Below are 17,053 nucleotides of genomic sequence, written 5' to 3' on the forward strand. Positions count from 1 at the left end.
TCCAAAACATGTGAAAAGGCAATTAGCATCGTAGGATCTGAGTCATGAGTTAGAAAGATGTTATTCTACACAAAATCTCTCTAACATGTTTGGCCATCTCATGCTGGTGGATATTTTTGTTCCTGTGGGTGGAGCACACCCAGCAGTACCAGGGCTTACTCCTGGCTCTGCGTTCAGGGGTCACTCCGGGCAGGGCTCAGAACCTGAGTTGACCACATGCAAGGCAAGCACCCTGTCCACTGTACAAGGGCTCTCGCCCCACTAGTTGCTTTTGATACCTGCTTTCTAAGGATATATTTACCATGCCTCTCTTGTTTTATTTTGATTTTTTTTAGTGGGAATCTTTCCCCTCCCATGTGTGGGAAACTTGAGATATAATATGTATTAGAACTGGCATTGTTTAAAATATTTTATAACAAGTTTGACCAGGAACTATACATTAGATTCATAATTGTACAATTCCTGGGAAATAAGAGAACTAGTCAGCCAGCCAAGTGATTGAGTGTCTTTGACCACAGAGCAGGATGCTCCCATACTGCTTTGGCACTTAATTTTGTGGACAGGAAAAGAGAAGCACTGCATCCTGCCCGGGACACAGCCAGAATAAGCCCAGGGCTGGGGGCTTGGGGGCGGTGTTTCCCCTCTGGAGGCAACTTGAAACTTTAGCCTGGGACTCTCCTTCCTGTATCCTAAAGTTCCTAGATGATTCTACTTTACCTTGATCTTAGTTTTTCCTCTGCAGTCTCTGACCCCCAAGGAATACTAAAAGCAATTAGTATCTGTGCTTTTGAAGTACATGCAAAAGAAATGAGCAAGACACTTAATAATCCAGAGTTTTAACACCTGCAAATAGGTTTGCATTCTGGCTATGGATCTTTTTCCCTGTTGATGTTTATATTCTCTGCTCACTAGAATTCTGCTTATTATAGTGCTAGCTTTCAATGAAGTTCCTGGATTTATTAGTACTCTATCCAAAAGGAAAATAGGAAAATAATGGTGTATGCATTAAAGATCTAGCCAAAGGTCCAGTTCTTTAATATATTTAGTTCATACCCTATACTTTTCACTCATTCTAAATTTTAAAAGCTACAAGAACAATAAATACTTTCCTGTCTAACTTTGGGTTCTCACCATGGAAACATCAGAACAACAGCCAGCTTTGTTAGATGCCTTCAGTTTCTTGGCTAACAAAAATATTTTGAAGGATTTTTTTTTAATTTTGTGGATAACAAAACTTTTCTTGAATGAAATCACCTCTTACTTGGTTAGATATGTCTTAACTGATTAAGATCACTAATTGGAAACTTGGGGTCCTGGGTCACCTAGAAACAGGCTTAAAATTAACAGAATTTGTGAGTCATTATGAAGCTAAATTCAACTCCATTTTAAGTGTTTGCTAACGCAGAATAATACAGCAGGATTCCAAAGGGCATTTTCTCCATCATAAGCTTAACAAGGTAATTCTATGAAATACTTTTAATCTAATAATTGCAGATCTAAGTAGGGTATTAAAATGTGTGCATTTCATCTCTTTTTTGAAGGCAGAACTTTTTGCCAGTTGCCACAGATGGGTCATACCTGTGTCAAGGTCCTGACCCTCTGGGGTACTTGGGCAGATTGGGGGGGGGTGTTGGGATCCTGGGATATCTCCTTAAGGCTACAACTCCCTTATCCATTTCTCTCAGGTGGGCTATGTAAATTGTATTATGTTGTTTGGTTTAGAAGAGGAGGATTAAGGAGGATCACTCGGGAGACTATTGCTTTGTAGAGATGGTGCCATTTTTGATCTGTATTCAATCTCACAGAGTAGCATGGCCTGGTAGAGAGAATGCTGATGGGTATGTTAAAATTCCAAAGTTCTTGCCAGCAAGCACATCATCTTGCTGTCTCCGGGTCCCAGTTTTCTTGTCTGCAACATAAGGAGACCCTGGAGGTCTTTCTTCAGTTCTTGCCTACATTGACTACATTGATCTTTGACAGTAAGAACCTGTATTTGATAGCAAGTACCTCCATGCTGAGCATCATGTTGGGAGCACAGTGCAAAAAGCTGCAGCACCCAGCATGATTGTACTGGGTGTCCTTGGGGGCTAAACCCACAGGAGAAACAAAGGAGGAGTAAGTCCACATTCGGATAATGGCTCCTATAAGGACCCCCAAGTGAGAGTGAGCTCCAAACTGCAACCTTCCTGTTGGGTGCAAGGGTCACTAATAGTATGATGTGAGGAGGGGGCTGGAGAGTGGGTCCTGGAGGGTATGGGAGAAGGATTTGGAGAGGTGATGAGGGAACTAGAGGATTAGCTAGGCAAACAGAACTTGCACTTAAGGTTAACAAATAAGCTTGAGTAAAGAAATAGCACATGGAAAAAATAATCCTTTTTTGCCCTCTGGTGAATTCTTCCTGGTCTTTCTGAGTTATTCTTCAGCATCAATCTGAAATTGTTTTCATTTTCTAGGCCATTTCACACCTACCCCCTACCTTTGAATATTTCCTGGTGCAATTAGTTTTTAAAATCATCCCCTATGGACCTGTACACTCCAAGGATAAGAACATCCTTGAAATATGACAGCCCAGTGTATGGCACATAAAAAAGTGCTTAATAAAGAATTGTGTAATAGAGGGAGAGCTCTTGCCCCCTGGATAGTTTTACTTAAAAAAAAACCCTGATGTTATTTGTAGGAAATCTCTGTACCTTCTGTTCAGTTTTGCTATGAAGTAGGTAAAGGAACAAACATGATTATCCCTCCTTATCTGTATTGCAAACACAATACCCAAAAGGAGAGTGAGAAAGAGAGAGAGTGTGTGTGTGTGATAGAGAGAGATAGGAGAGAGAGAGATAGAGAGGGAGGAGAGAAGTGCCCACCATATAGGCAGAATGGGTGTTGAAACATTGTAGGACTGAAATAGTGATCATGAACAGCTTTATAACTGTGTATGTCATGGTGACTCAAAAAAAAATTTTTGACTTGACTTTTTCAAGCACATATAAAATGGACCTCTTTGTGGATTTCTGTTTATCTGATAATGGTAAAATGCATCTTCATAGTTTATTGATCAGGATTGTGTATTTTATTCACTTTAAGAGTTGTGTTTTCAGTGTAATAATAAAATATACGGAAGAACTGGCTATATGCAAAAACAGTATTATTTTAAAATAATAAAATAGCTCAAGGCTATTTCTGGCTCTATGCTCAGGAGTGGCCCCTGGTGGTGCTGGGGGATGGTGTGCAGTGCTGGGGATCAGAGCAGGGTTGGTTCCATGCAAGGCAAGCTCATTAACCCTTGTTCTATATCTCTAGCCCTCTGTTAAAAAAAAAATTACAACTCAGGTATTAAACCCTTGAAAGAAAAAAAGAGAAGTAGATCCTCTAAGAATATCTGTTCATTTTTTTAAAGAAAAGCATGAATTGCTAAAAAGACATCTTAGAGAGGGAGAAATAATTATAATACATAAATTGGACCAGTGACATATATTTAAATTACAAAAATAACTGCAAATCAAAAAATGCAAGCTAGTTGATGAAAAATAGACAAAAATCTTATATACTTCAAAAGCATGATACATAAATGGATGTTAGAAGTATTACAATATGGCTAGCTTCATTAATTGTCAGGGAAAACAAGGTAAAACCACAATAAAATACCACTACACCAGGTAGGATAGTTAAAATAAAATTGACAACAAAGGCCAAATTGGCAACTATGTGGAGCAACTACGTGGTTATAAACTACTCGAGTGTTTTAATAATTTAAATTGATCAAATAATTTAAAAACACTGTTTAGCAATTTCTAATGAAGATGAATCCAAGCTTATCAATGACCCAGAACCTCATTCCTAACTAGATATTGCCCATGTATCCGTACCTTCACCAAAAGACACGTATTTCATGTTCATAGCAGCCCTATTCAAAATAGCTACAAATTGTAATAATCATAAACTGTAAAATGGATAATTAAATTTTGGTAATTTTCATTCAAGATAATACTACACTAAATGATTAGAAATGATCTTCAAGTATATATGACTATCATATTGAGTTCTCTTTCAAATGTAATGCTGAACAAAATAAAAAAAACCATCGTATGATTCTTTAGATAGACAAGGACCAAAATGACCAAACTGGTTTGTGTCACTACCTTGAGGTAGAAGAGGGAAGCAATTGGTTAGAAGAACTAAAGCAGTACTGGTTATATGAAGCGTTAATTTTATTTCGTGAAACTTTTCTGTGTTTATACTTAGTGGAAAGGAAAAGTATTGCTGAATTACAGTGCAGCAAAGAGAAATCATCAATATGAACTCTGCTAGAGCCGAGAGAGAAACGGTGGGTTCATAAGGATTGGCTGAAAGAAAGAACTGAAAGAGGATGAGCACTGTGAGATTATAGGAAATCTATGATGGGAGAAGAGAAACAGGTGTGGATGAATTGACCTGTGGTGAGCAGGTAGAAAACTGTTAGAGGAGATTTCCAAGGCCGATTAGCCCTGTTTTATGGTGATGAACAGTGTGTGGACTGAAGTGAAAAATGGTGATGAACACGCAAGGATTTTTTTTTTTTTTTTTTTTTGCTTTTTGGGTCACACCCGGTGATGCACAGGGATTACTCCTGGCTTTGCACTCAGAAATTGAACCCGGGTCAGCCTCGTGCAAGGCAAATGCCCTACCTGCTGTGCTATCACTCCAGCCCAAGGATTTTTTTAATTTAATTTTTTTTTCATTGAGGTTCTGTGGTTTACAATACTATTAATGGTTTCTCATGCACATGATTCCAATACTACACCCATCACCAGTGTTGCCATCTCCCTCCCGCAAGCACTCCAGCACTCCTCCCTTGGAACCTCACCCTCAGCACCCCTCCCTCCAGTCCCAACGCAGTATGTGGATCAGTTCTTCCATTATGTTGCCTTTGGGCCAAGTTTTTAGAGGCAAGGGATTGAGACACCTACAGAATCTTGAGTAGGTGTCTGATATGGATGATGATATCAGCAAATGCCAGTAGACCTGGAGGCTAAAGGAGGGTAATGATTCTGGTACCCAAGTCTCTGCTCATTTAGCTGCAAGGGGAAAAACAACTGAAATGACCATAAGCAGATAAACAAGAATGTGCTATCTCCAAGAATTTTCTATCTCCATTACTGAAAGACCACTAAGGGTACACTTTCAAAAATTTCAAAAAGACTTTGAAAAATGAATCAAGGTATTAAAATTGTCACAGAACTGCTCCTCTCCCTCCCTCACCACTCAACCACTTTCCTCTTTCCCTTCCGCCTTCCTCTTTCTCATTCCTTTCTCCCTTCCTCCTCCCATCTCTTCATCTCTGCTGTTCTTAGACTGACTGCTCATAGCCAGCCTTTCCACAGTGAAAACTACAGGTAGTTCTGCCTTATCTCTGGTCCTCCCTGTGAGCACCAAGAGGAACCCCAGACCCGGGAGAATTTGATTCCATCTCAACTGTGAACCCACCTCTGAGAGGTGGAAGATACTCACTGATACGAGCGACTGGCATACAGAATCCCTGCATCCACCATGGTTGTTAATTCCAATTGGCCGGAACCTTAATTTGTTAGCCAAGGCGGGTACAGAGTGATCCCTGGGCGCAGAGCCAGAAGTAAGCCCTTGAACATCGCTGGGTGTGGCTCAAAACCCAACAGGAAAAAAGACCTAAAACCCAAAAACAAAACTATCTCCTCTCTCCTGATAGATCCGGTGTACTCTTCCTTTTCAGACAGCTGTGTTTTCTGTTGGTTTTGTTTTCTTCATCTTTCCATTTATCTGTAATGCTTATCTCACTGTTTGCCTTGTCTCTATGTGTACTTCTCTTTTCCTGGTGCCTTGTTTTAGGGATGAGGAGGAGGAGGAGGAGGAAGAAGAAGAAGAGCAGCCAGTCACGGAGCCCAATTCAGAGGAAGAGAGAGAGGACAATTCCTCTTGTCAGGGCAAAGACAGGTACCAAGGGCTTGACCCTCACACTAAAAGCCAGAGACTCCACCCTAAGGCATAGTTTGAAACCACTTCTCAGTGGAGGCTTCCCTTCGTCACTGATCCCCACTGGCAAACCTTCACAGACCCTGGACAAACCACAGAGGGTCTAGTTTCCTCAAAATAATCAAGCTTTTCGCAGTAGAGAATGTATTTTTAAGGAAAAATACTGTTTTACTAGCCATACTTTATGGAAACATCACCCCACTGCTTCTCTTCATACTGTTCTTTTTTCTGCGTTGAGTGTCTTGGCTCAGTCAGATTGATGGTGACTAAAGAGATATCATCTCTATCCAGAAATTGTTAAAGCTTTCAGCACTATAATTAAATGATTTCACATGTTCCTTTTTTTCCCTATTAATCTTACCAATATTGTGTTAATTGAATTGGCTTAGTCATACCAGATTCATGATGCGAATTTTTTTTATCCAAATGGATAGGAATATTTTCGCCCCATATAATATAAAAATGTTCAAGTGCTTATTTTTATTTTCAGAGCAACTAATAGAGTTCTAGCACCCTCATGTCCACTGCTTGCATCTCCCAATGCTGGCAGGCACAGACACTTTGCATATTTCTACATTTTAAACTTTTGTATTTTCCCAATATATACATCATAAATCAAAATTGAGCACACTCCAATTAATGTTATAATCTTCAAAAATATTTCTAAAAATATTTAATTGATTACCACTGGAAATTGGTATCTTTTACTGTTTGTCTGCAAACAAAAGAGCCTTGGCTATAACAGCATAACCTTTCTCCCGTACCAACTTCAGTCGAGGGGATTTTTTTTTTTCCTGTAGCCTTGCTCTCCAGGCCACTGGTGTGCAAAAAGTGAAGTCCTGTAATAGGCTCCATTGCCATGCTGCGAGCAGTCTGCTCCCAGGAATCATGGACTCCTCTCTAAGCCGACCAAACAAATGATGTTTCCCCACATTTGGAAATGCTTGGGAAGACATCATCAGGGCAAGGGGAAAAAAAGAAAACAATCTGCCATTAGTGTGCAATGCTCATTTCAGAAGAAGGGGAGAAATTCTGCACTGACAGGGTCCCTAGCCTGTGCCTTGATGGTGCATCAGAGGGGATGATCTTTCAGTTGGAGCACTCTGGGAAAGAGAAGGTTGAGTAGACATTCTCCCGTTAGGTTGCAAGTAGCTGAGCCACGGGAAATTATATAGGCCTTCAATAACTACACAGTGTGACTCCAAACACACCTCAATATATGTGTGTTCTGTTCAGCTATTCAAACCTTCAACCATTCCTGGCTCACACAGTTTATCACTTACCAACCAGGTGTAAGAATCTGGCTAGAAAAGGAAACCTTTAAAAGCATCTCTGTTAAAAAAAATAAAAATAAATAAATAAATAAAAGCATCTCTGTTGACTCAGAGATTACTGTTCACACAGGGAGATGCTCACTTATCCTACACTCTGATGTGGCCTTGGTACAGGAGCTGATGCTAAAGGGCATCCTTGATCGGTCACCTTCCAGCTTCAGGAAGTAATAGGGTACCTGGCAAACACCAGGACTTGATCTTAACAGTGTCCATAGAAGCTATGTTTGACATAAATCTATTGTATCTGTTACACCTATACCTATCAGCCCTTTAAAACCTGTACCTAAGAATTACAGGTACTTATTATATATTTATGTACTAATTTAAATATCTGTTGGTAAGTGGAAATCTAAACTTATTATACCTATTTTTATTACACAACACACAAAATGGTATGAACAATTTATGCATATTTTTCTGTTGCCTTGAAGGCTCTCTCTGTGTCCCCTGTTTATGGGCTGCTGCTTTTTGTGTTTCTGACAGGTAGGTTCATCATATGTGAGCACTTAGTGTGCCCACTATGTCTATATGTCACATGTGTCCATGTGTGTTCCAGGCTGTGCTGAGCTAGACCATCTCATTCTCTTATCAAGGCAGGGAAATCAGGGTATCCCTGCCTTATCCAGAGAGAACTCATAATTTGAGGTAGGAAACAGCTCACATCCCATTCCCAAATGGGCAGGGCTGGAAATCAAATTTTCTGGAAAAGAAGAGACCTTGGTTTTAAAGAATGCAGATGCTCAGGTCAGAAAGCTATATATAAAAATATCTAAGTGATTTATCTAAATCTAGTCCTCTGCAGATGGAAAGTTCTGTGACTTAGTTGGTAGACTTAGGTCTACCTGCAGGAAGAGAAGTCAGGGACCTTGTAGTTGAGTCCTGGGGAGCATGTTAAATGGGTAAATTTGCCTTTATTGTGCCCCTCCACACACACACCTCTTTGCCTTTCTTGCTGTATGGCTTCTGTTCTATTTCTCCTTTTGAGAAAGGATCCAAAAACATCTACTAAAGTCTAGAGAATGTGGAACCCCACTACTCATAGCTGGACTTTTTTAGGAGAACAGATGCCCTGATTGACGAGACAGAAGAATGAAGATGGTGGTGCTTCAGTTGCCAATAAAGTCATAGGGGAGAAACGGACCGAGGGAGGGTGCGGGAGGAGAGCCTTTGGGGGTCTCTGACCACCTTCCTCAAAACCTCTGTTATCCAGAGGCAGATTAGTCCCATTTCTAGGTGAGCAAACATGGGTCACTGGGATTGTTGGGGAAGCCAAAGTTTTGAGGCTGCAGATAAGAAAGTAAGCTGAAGAGGGGTTTCATTGGGGTCTTTGTCTCTTTCCTAATATCTCTCTCTCTCTTTCTCTCCAAATTTCTTTTCTTCCCCTTCATCCCTCTTTCCATTCTCCTTGCTGGGCCAGCAGCGAGGCCAGCCCTACCTCAGAACAGAGCCCCCCAGGGAAGGATGCTGCTTCCCAAAGTTCAGCCCCCCCTGCGGCCTCCAACACCAGCTTGCAGGGAAGGCAGCCTCCAGCGAGCACTGCAGCTGGAAGCTCCTTGTGCTGTGGGGGCTCTGGGCCCAGCCTGCTGTCACCTTCCACACCTGCCCCCGCCTCTCGACCCTCCTCCTCCACTCCTGGCCCTCCGAAGGCATCACCCCCCATAGAAAAGCTGCCCTACGTGCCCCACAGTCCCTTCCACCTCTTCTCCTATGACTTCGAGGATTCACCTATAGCCACCAAGGAGAAGGATGCCGAGACACAGAAGGAAAGCAGGTAGATACCACCCTCACGGAGGCCCGCAGGAGGCTAACCTGGGAAGGGGACACAGCATGTAATCTTGACACCTGGCTTGTCTTCTGGTGTGTGCGTGTGAATTCAAAATGGGAAGCAGTAGGTTCACTTCCTAACCTCTGACTAAATAGTTAACAGTACTAGACAAGGTGCAGAAGAAAACTGTCACCTGCTTGGATGAAGGGGCTCATTTGTTATAATAAAATTACTGAAAATGTTTTTGTTTTTGTATTAGGAATTTTAAAGTATGCATGGCAGGGCTGGAGAGATACTACAGGAGTCAGAGCACTTGCTAACATGTTCATAACCCTGTTCAATCCCTGGCATTACTTATGAACCTCAAACAGGGGGAGCCCCTGAGTACCAACAGGGTGGCCCTCAAATCAGCAAACCAACCAATAAACAATGTATAGTGGGGGCCGGAGAGATAGCACAACAAGTAGGGTGCTTGCTTTGCATGTGACTGACTCTGGTTCAGTTCTCCGGTATCCCATATGATTGTCTGAGCACCCCCAGGAGTAATTCTTGAGGGCAGAACCAGGAGTAACCTCTGAGCATCATTGGTATGGTCCCAAAACAAAAACAAACATGCATGGTGTGTCAAAAATCTATGTATATTGCACCCATCTATCTGGTATGGGGTCTTTCTAGACCCACAAAACACAGCAGGGCACTTTGTCATGTCTGCATGCAGCTTTGTGAATAGGGATTTTCCATTCTTTAACTGTTTCTCTGATTCTCTCCATTTAAGCACTTATTCTTCCGAGCCTTACAACTTCCGGTCTTTCTCTTCTAATAGGTGGGTGTCTTTTCTTTCTCTTTCCTCTAGTTTTATGTTGTGACATTAATGTATACATTTTTTTCTTTCTGAAGATTATTGATTCTCTGAGGAAATAGCAAACAATTGCAGTTTGAATAACTTCATAGACATTACTGTCTTTGCCCTATTTAAGGCAAAGACTTTAATTCCTTTTACAAAAATTGAGGATGGGGGCAAGGGAGGAAGGGGAACAATCCTCTTACTTCCTCCTCCTCCTGTATTTATTAAAGAATTCCCTCTGGTGTGATGCTCTCTTATCCTGGTCCTTTGCTTAGAGCCCTGACAGTTTTCCTATGGAAGACAGTGCCCCACACTGAGTCAACCAACTGGAGAAGGTCCTTTTTCTCCTAAAGTTGAAATGTGGTCATGGATGAGACTCTAAGAGCGTCTCCATGGGCAGAAACATTTGAACAAAGAGTCCAGAAGAAAAATGAGGATCTGAAAATCCATTTCCTCTAGTATTCTTAATGACTCTTTACATTTATCCAAGAACTCCAATCTGAACACTCCTAAAAATAAGTTCTTTGCCAGTCTCTTCCAAGATGAAAATTCTGGGAGTTTTCACCTTTTGCACAGGGGTGAAGTATATCTAATATGGTCATTATGCTCCCTAACAGCGGGACCTATGCATATGAGGAACTGGGTGTTTGACTTGGAATAAACTTGGTTGGCAACTTTATCCTCCCAGTAGGTTGTGGTACCCCACAGGGTTATTCTGAACTGTCCAGAGATATGATGGTCTCCCAGCCTCAGATAAGGGGAGCCTGGACGTGACTGCATCCCACTTGATCTTCAGAAGACTGTTTGGTATAGTAAAGGATGAGCAGAGCAACAGAAATATATACATTGCTGGAACTAATTTTGGCATAAATGAAGACAAATACCTGCTTTTTGTGATAATTGACAGAGCTTTGATGGAGAAGTTTGCCATTTTAAGTGATATGTCTGGCAAGAATTTTCTCTATAATATTGTTTATAGTTATTAATTTTCAGATAACCACTCAGTGGTTTGTGTGGGTGCATGTGGCACAAATTTGATTAGTGGTGACTACAATGGAAGCCAAAGAAAGAAACTTCCCCCCGCAAATCCACTCCAAAAGTGACTAGCCAATCAAGTAAATTGTATGATCCAGTTAGTTGGACTGAAATTGAGAAGCAAAAATGGGCAGACTGGGAGGTATTTGAATTATTTAGCCATTAGAAAAACCAAAGGAGGGGGAAAGTATTATGCTGGTTTTGTTTCCATAACGTCAGTTATACATAATTTTAGTAAAGTAATCCTGTTAAAACATTCTACTGGATATTCACTTTTGTTGTAGTTGCCTTGGGAAAACACCAAGCTGCATCTAGCAGGTGAAGCAGGGCTAAAACCCGAGTGTGGCCGTGGAGACTCAGGGGGTCCTGGCGGTGCCCTTGCCTCCCTATTTCCTTCCTCCTCTCACGTTCTTCCATCCTTTGTTGACCTGTCTTCTCTGTGCCTTGTGGTTTGGATGTCCTCTTAAAATCAAACCAACACACTCACAGTAGTAGCTGCTGACCTGTTGTTGTACATTGAGGACATTGATTGTATTTAAGAGAAGATGAAATAAATGAAAGCCTCAAAACCGTGAGCTATGAAGGTGGGGCATTAACAAAGGAGGTGGGGATAACGTTGTTGATCTGAGTCCCTACCTGCCTGCTGGTATGGTCTTGCCTGGTACTGAACACAGGCCGGATGCGCAATATCAAATACACAAATCAGCCAAATAGAACAGAATTAGTAGCACAGGAGAGATGTAAGGTGACATGTTTTATATAAATATAAAATATAAATATATTTATTTATAAAATGCAAATAAAAATATGTGAAAATATAGGTCTATGTTCTTTTATTGTTGCATTTATTATAGGAAACTGAAATTTTATCTTTATAATCTCCTTTTAAAAACAGATGGTCTTATCATGCAGTCTTTTGTACATAGTTTTTGCTCTTCAAGAATATTATGCATCTCGGTGGTGGAATATGTGCACTGGTTAAGGGATGGGTGTTTGAGCATTGTATAACTGGGACTTAAACCTGAAAGCTTTGTAACTTTCCACATGGTGATTCAATAAAAGAATAAAATAAATAAAAAGAATATTATGCACAGTTGCAATTGCTGTCAGCATATTATACCATGATGCATAATGTATTAATTCAATTTATGTGTGTATAATTTATGTATATGTATGTTATCGCTTGATTGTTATTTTTATTTATTTATTTATTTATTTTGCTTTTCCCCAGCAATGCTCAGGGGTCACTCCTGGCTCTGCACTCAGGAATTACTCCTGGAGATGCCTGGGGGACCATATGGGATGCCGGGGATCAAACCCGGGTCGGCTGTGTGCAAGGCAAATGCCCTCCCCGCTGTGCTATTGCTCCAGCCCCCTTGACTGTTATTTTTAATGGTTAATGATGTTCTATTGATGAATTATCAAATTGGCCACTCTCACTTTGTTACCTGGTTACATAGTCACCTGTTTTTCACTATATTCTCCATCTTCTGCTGAGTATCTCCATGCATGAAGATTTTAGTATATATATATACATTTATATATATTTATATGGCATATGAATGGCATATATGAATGCCATATACGGCATATATGGCATATGAATTCATATGCTGAAGCCAGTAGCAAGTTGGGTCTTATTCCCCTGACCCTGAAAGAGCCTCCAATGTGGCATTGTTGGGAAGACCAAGTAGAGAGAGGCTTCTAAAATCTCAGGGATAGGATGAATGGAGAGGTTACTGAGACCACTCAAGAAATTTGATGATCAACAGGATGATGATGATGATGATATTTCTATAGCCATACTTTATGCTAAAGTCCCAAGTCCTCTGTCAAAGGACATCCACAAATTGCTTTAAATTATTTCCCAGAACAGTGAAAACTGTAGGTTGTCCAGGGCATAGTTTCATTCAGTCTCCTTTTTTGCCACAATGTTGATGAGAAAAAAACTTGACTCTTATCTGGTACCACTAACTGTGGGGTTTCCACATTCTCCTCATGTGTATATGAGTTCTAAATTCTCCAGGTTCTAAGATTTCTTCCCACATCCCAAAGATGTGTACTTTAGCTTCTCAGCTTCTCTGGTGTTTCTGAGCTGTCCTGGTGTACATATGTGTCTCTGTCAATGCAAGATTCTCTTTTCCCAGGTTGGATTTTACCTTGTGTCCTGAGTTACTAGGATGGACTCAGTCACTGGAATGCATAGGTTAGAAAAGGAATAAAATTGTTGTTTTATTTTTAGATGTCTCTTGGGTTTACTTTTTGAGATTTGGTAACATTTTTTGTGACTAGAAATATGCTATAGAAAATTAACTTTTGTTCATGTAAATTAGCCTACAGTAATTGTTATACGCCATTTTACTTAAAATCACAATTTTCAAGGACCTATCCACAACTTTGAAAACTTGTGCTATTTATGTGAATGGGTGTTTGGATTCTCTGGATGCAGGAAAGTCTTTGCTTCATATTATAGTGTCCGTTGGGGTCCCAGAGCCCCCAAATGCAGCGCCCTAACAAGTTTATGGGAGCTGTCCACAATCTGTGACTGAGTAAGTTGAGAAATCTCTGAGTCTTGGTATTTGTTATCATGAGTGACTGTTCCATGTAGGGGATTCAGATCCTACATAGGAGACTGTTCCATGTGGGGGCTTCAGATCCTATAGTTTGTTTCCTGGGGATGCACTGAGTGATGAGAGCTTCCTACAGGCCACTAAAGCAAAGCTTCTCATTCAGGGGATAGTACAAGGGGGCTGCAGGTGGAAATCATTTAAATGAGGGGCTATGTAGGACAGTGGGGTTGCAGGAACCAAAGAAATCAGAAAGGAAACACGGACAGGGAAAAGTTGAAGTGCTGTGTTGAAGGACATCAGTTCTGCAAAACAGAAAAATTCCAAGTTTTACAAATCCTGAAACTTGTCAAAGATAACTCAAAAATTATCAAAGCTTATTTAACTGTTAGTGCCTGTAATTTGGTTTTGGGGGAAATGTTGAATGAAGATAGGGGTGCACCTGCCTCTAAACCACACGGCTAGTTAGAAGATTGGGGTGATGTGTCTTCTTGCTCTCCAGGCATATGATGAGATTATAATTAGTGAATGAAATTGATTTAGAAATACCTGAAGCAGAATTTTAAATCATATGTTCCTATAGCTAATTATCTGGTATTTTCCATAGCTCTTCTATAGAATTATACTAATTATATCTCCATTTGAGTCCAGAAACATCTTCATGATGCTAAAGAAAATTATTTCAACTCTCTGAGTTGATGCTAGCAAACAATATTCAGATATACTCAAACATAAAAAACATGAGGGTTTTATTTCAATCTTTTGTTATTAATCCTGCTAAGAGTCTGGTGCTTTAGGAAGCCTCTCTGCTGAGAAATAAGACAAAGGAGTTAGGGATGATTCCAAAGAGATTTAATAACAGAGTTAGCGGTGCCAGGCCTGTATTTCCTGCAGAAATTAAGGTAGTTTGCTAAATGCTACTTGTACTCATTTCTCTTTCTCTAACACAAATCTCTGTGCCTTTTAGATACAGCAACTTTGGCAACAACTCTTACTCCTCCTCAAAACCCCCATCCAGATCTACTCTGCCCACCACCTCCACATCATCGCTTTCACCCCCGCAGGAAGCCAGGCTGGACAGGTAAGTTTTCTCAGAAACAAACTAATAGCTTCACCTTCCTCAGGCAAGGGACAGTCCTTTGATTCGAAGTGAGCCACTGAATACAGAATGATCTCACCTGTATGTGGTATTTAGAATAACTGGGTTATTCTAAATGCAATGGTTTAAAGGGGGCAGGGAGTCTAGATCACCCTGGCAGCCCAGAGTGTAGGGAGAAGAAGGAAAGAAATTGAAGAAGGAGGGAGAAGAGACAGAAAGGAAGCAACATGGGGCAGGGGTCGAGGGGATGCAGGTCCATCAGTGGTAGAAAGGAGTGGTATAGCTAAAGATGCCAACGGAAGAGTCAGCAGCACTGAAAACAAGACATTCACGTTTTAACAACCAGACGTTAAAAGGTGCCTGCCAAGATGCAGGAGTGGGGAGGGAGGAAAGAAACCTGGAAACACGGGGAGGGCAGTTGACACTGGTGATGGGAATGGTGCTGGAATACTGTATGTCTAAAAACCAACTATGAATAAGTTTGTAAGTCATGGTGCTTTAATAACTATTTTTTTAAATAAAAGAATGAGCCACTGAAAAAAAGGTAAAAGTAACAAGTATCTATTTTCCTTTATAGAATGTAATCCAAAGGCAAAAATATTTTCTTTTTTAAACTACTTACTAAGTATTTTGTTAGAGGTGACATTTTCTTGAAAATATCTCATCTCTCTACACAACTTACATAGAAAGTATAAAATTTGGTACTAAAATATTTAAATATAAATGTTTTGATTCAACCCTTAAAATAGTCTAGATTTCATGAAAGCGTCAATTTATCTTATATGCATTAGTTTTCACCTTCAAATGATTAATTTTATGTAAATGAGGAGGTGGTGGACCCATTAAGGAGCTGTATAATTAATCCAGTACCTACCAGGAGAGAAAAATGTTGTATGGGTACATGGAAGTAATTGAACTTGGCAAGAGCCTTAGACCACCAAAAAATTAACTTATCATTACTCCTACAGACGAGAAATTACATAAGGATGGTCTGTGATTTCAGGACAATTAAAAACAGTTTCCCTTATACGGCAAGAATGCTCAGTTAGAGACGACTAACTCGGGTTCCAACTCACTCATTTGAAAGTTATTTAACCCCTGAGGGTGAATCCCAGTTTATGCCAACCCCTACCTTGGAGGGTGATTTAAATGAACAAAGGTTTTCAGGAAAGTGCCGTGTGAACCCCACCATATGGGTCCAGTGGGAGGCACCCAGATATGATGGAAAGATCTCACTACAGCTGTGCCTGCCATCTAGACCTGGACACTTGGCAAAGCTCATTGGCCTTAAAACCCCAAATCTTAAAACACATTTGATCTGTATTTCCATTGGCGCCTTCTCCCCTGTGCATTATGCAATGAGCTACCTGTCACTTTAATCAGGGACCAGAGAAGACAAGACCCTTCAGGCAAGGAACGGGACTGTGCGTGGCGGCACATCACTATCCCTGCCGGCCTTGGCCCATAAAGCCTGTGGAGGCAACGCCTCAGGTTCTTGCACACACCAGCACGGCTCTGGGCTGGGTCACTTCGGGCCAGTTAGGTCTTGGTAATCAGGTTAATAAGGTGATGCCCCTCTGATGGATCCCCTCTGCCCTCGACTCAGCAGCCTGTCTTCCTGGTGTTACAGTACGAATGGCTAGTTTCTGGGCTCTTGTGGATGCCAGGTAAGAACAGCAGTGTTTGGTGTTATGGTTCTTGATTATACTCTGAGAGGCCAGCAGTGGGGCTGGAAAGATAGTAAAGTGAGTAGGGCACTTGCCCTTGCATGCAGGTGACCCTGGTTAGATCCCTTGTCCGCTGAGAACTGCCAGAAGTAATTCCTGAGTGCAGAGCCAAGGGTAACCCTTGGGCATTGCTGGGTGTGGTCCAAGTCCCTTTCCCCCACCATAAGAGGCCAGCAGCACCCTCCATGTGGAACAGGGGACTCAGCACTTCCCTGTCAACAGCTCTTCCAGCAGTGGCCCTCCAGGACATCCCCACAGCAGCAGCTTCTCATCGTTGCTCCTTTCTCTTCCAGGATCACAGTTTCCAGCAACTCATGACCTGGGCTCTAAGTTACTCGACATATTTCTGCCTCTGCTCTCTGATTAGTTGTACCCCATATTAACAAGACCGTGTAACCCTATCAGTGGTTTACACAGAGCAGTTAATTAGCTCACCTCGATAAAGACCAATCTGATAACTTTTACATGCATTCCCAGATGGCTTCTGCAGACGTGTCTGCCTCCCTCATTTCCACTGCAATACTGGGATCCTCACCCCTGAGTCCAGGGGGATCAGCAGTAACGGGCTCCTGTCTTTGTCTCATGCCCAGATTCTGGAGCAGGGAAAATTCCATAAGGGATGGTTGGACCATATTCCCAGGGGCCTCAAACACCCTGGGGAGGATGCCTGTCTCCATTTGCAGACTCTGGGGGTTGTCTG

At 41.3% G+C, this 17,053-nt stretch overlaps 1 protein-coding gene across 12 annotated transcripts in view; it reads left to right on the top strand.

Annotated features, from left to right (window-relative positions):
* The window catches only part of FHOD3 (formin homology 2 domain containing 3), a 450,025-nt gene that overhangs the window by 327,028 nt on the left and 105,944 nt on the right, over nt 1-17,053 (top strand). For 5 of the 12 annotated variants that reach the window (XM_055127826.1, XM_055127828.1, XM_055127830.1 and 2 more), the window contains exons 11-14: nt 5,839-5,943; nt 8,734-9,087; nt 9,857-9,904; nt 14,495-14,608. In XM_055127826.1, the coding sequence (XP_054983801.1) occupies nt 5,839-5,943; nt 8,734-9,087; nt 9,857-9,904; nt 14,495-14,608 (621 nt within the window). The remainder of the gene's footprint in view (nt 1-5,838; nt 5,944-8,733; nt 9,088-9,856; nt 9,905-14,494; nt 14,609-17,053) is intronic. The other 7 variants (XM_055127834.1, XM_004606083.2, XM_004606084.2 and 4 more) reach the window with 4 other exon arrangements.

This window comes from Sorex araneus, chromosome 2 (assembly GCF_027595985.1).
Source record: "Sorex araneus isolate mSorAra2 chromosome 2, mSorAra2.pri, whole genome shotgun sequence".
NCBI lineage: Eukaryota > Metazoa > Chordata > Mammalia > Eulipotyphla > Soricidae > Sorex > Sorex araneus.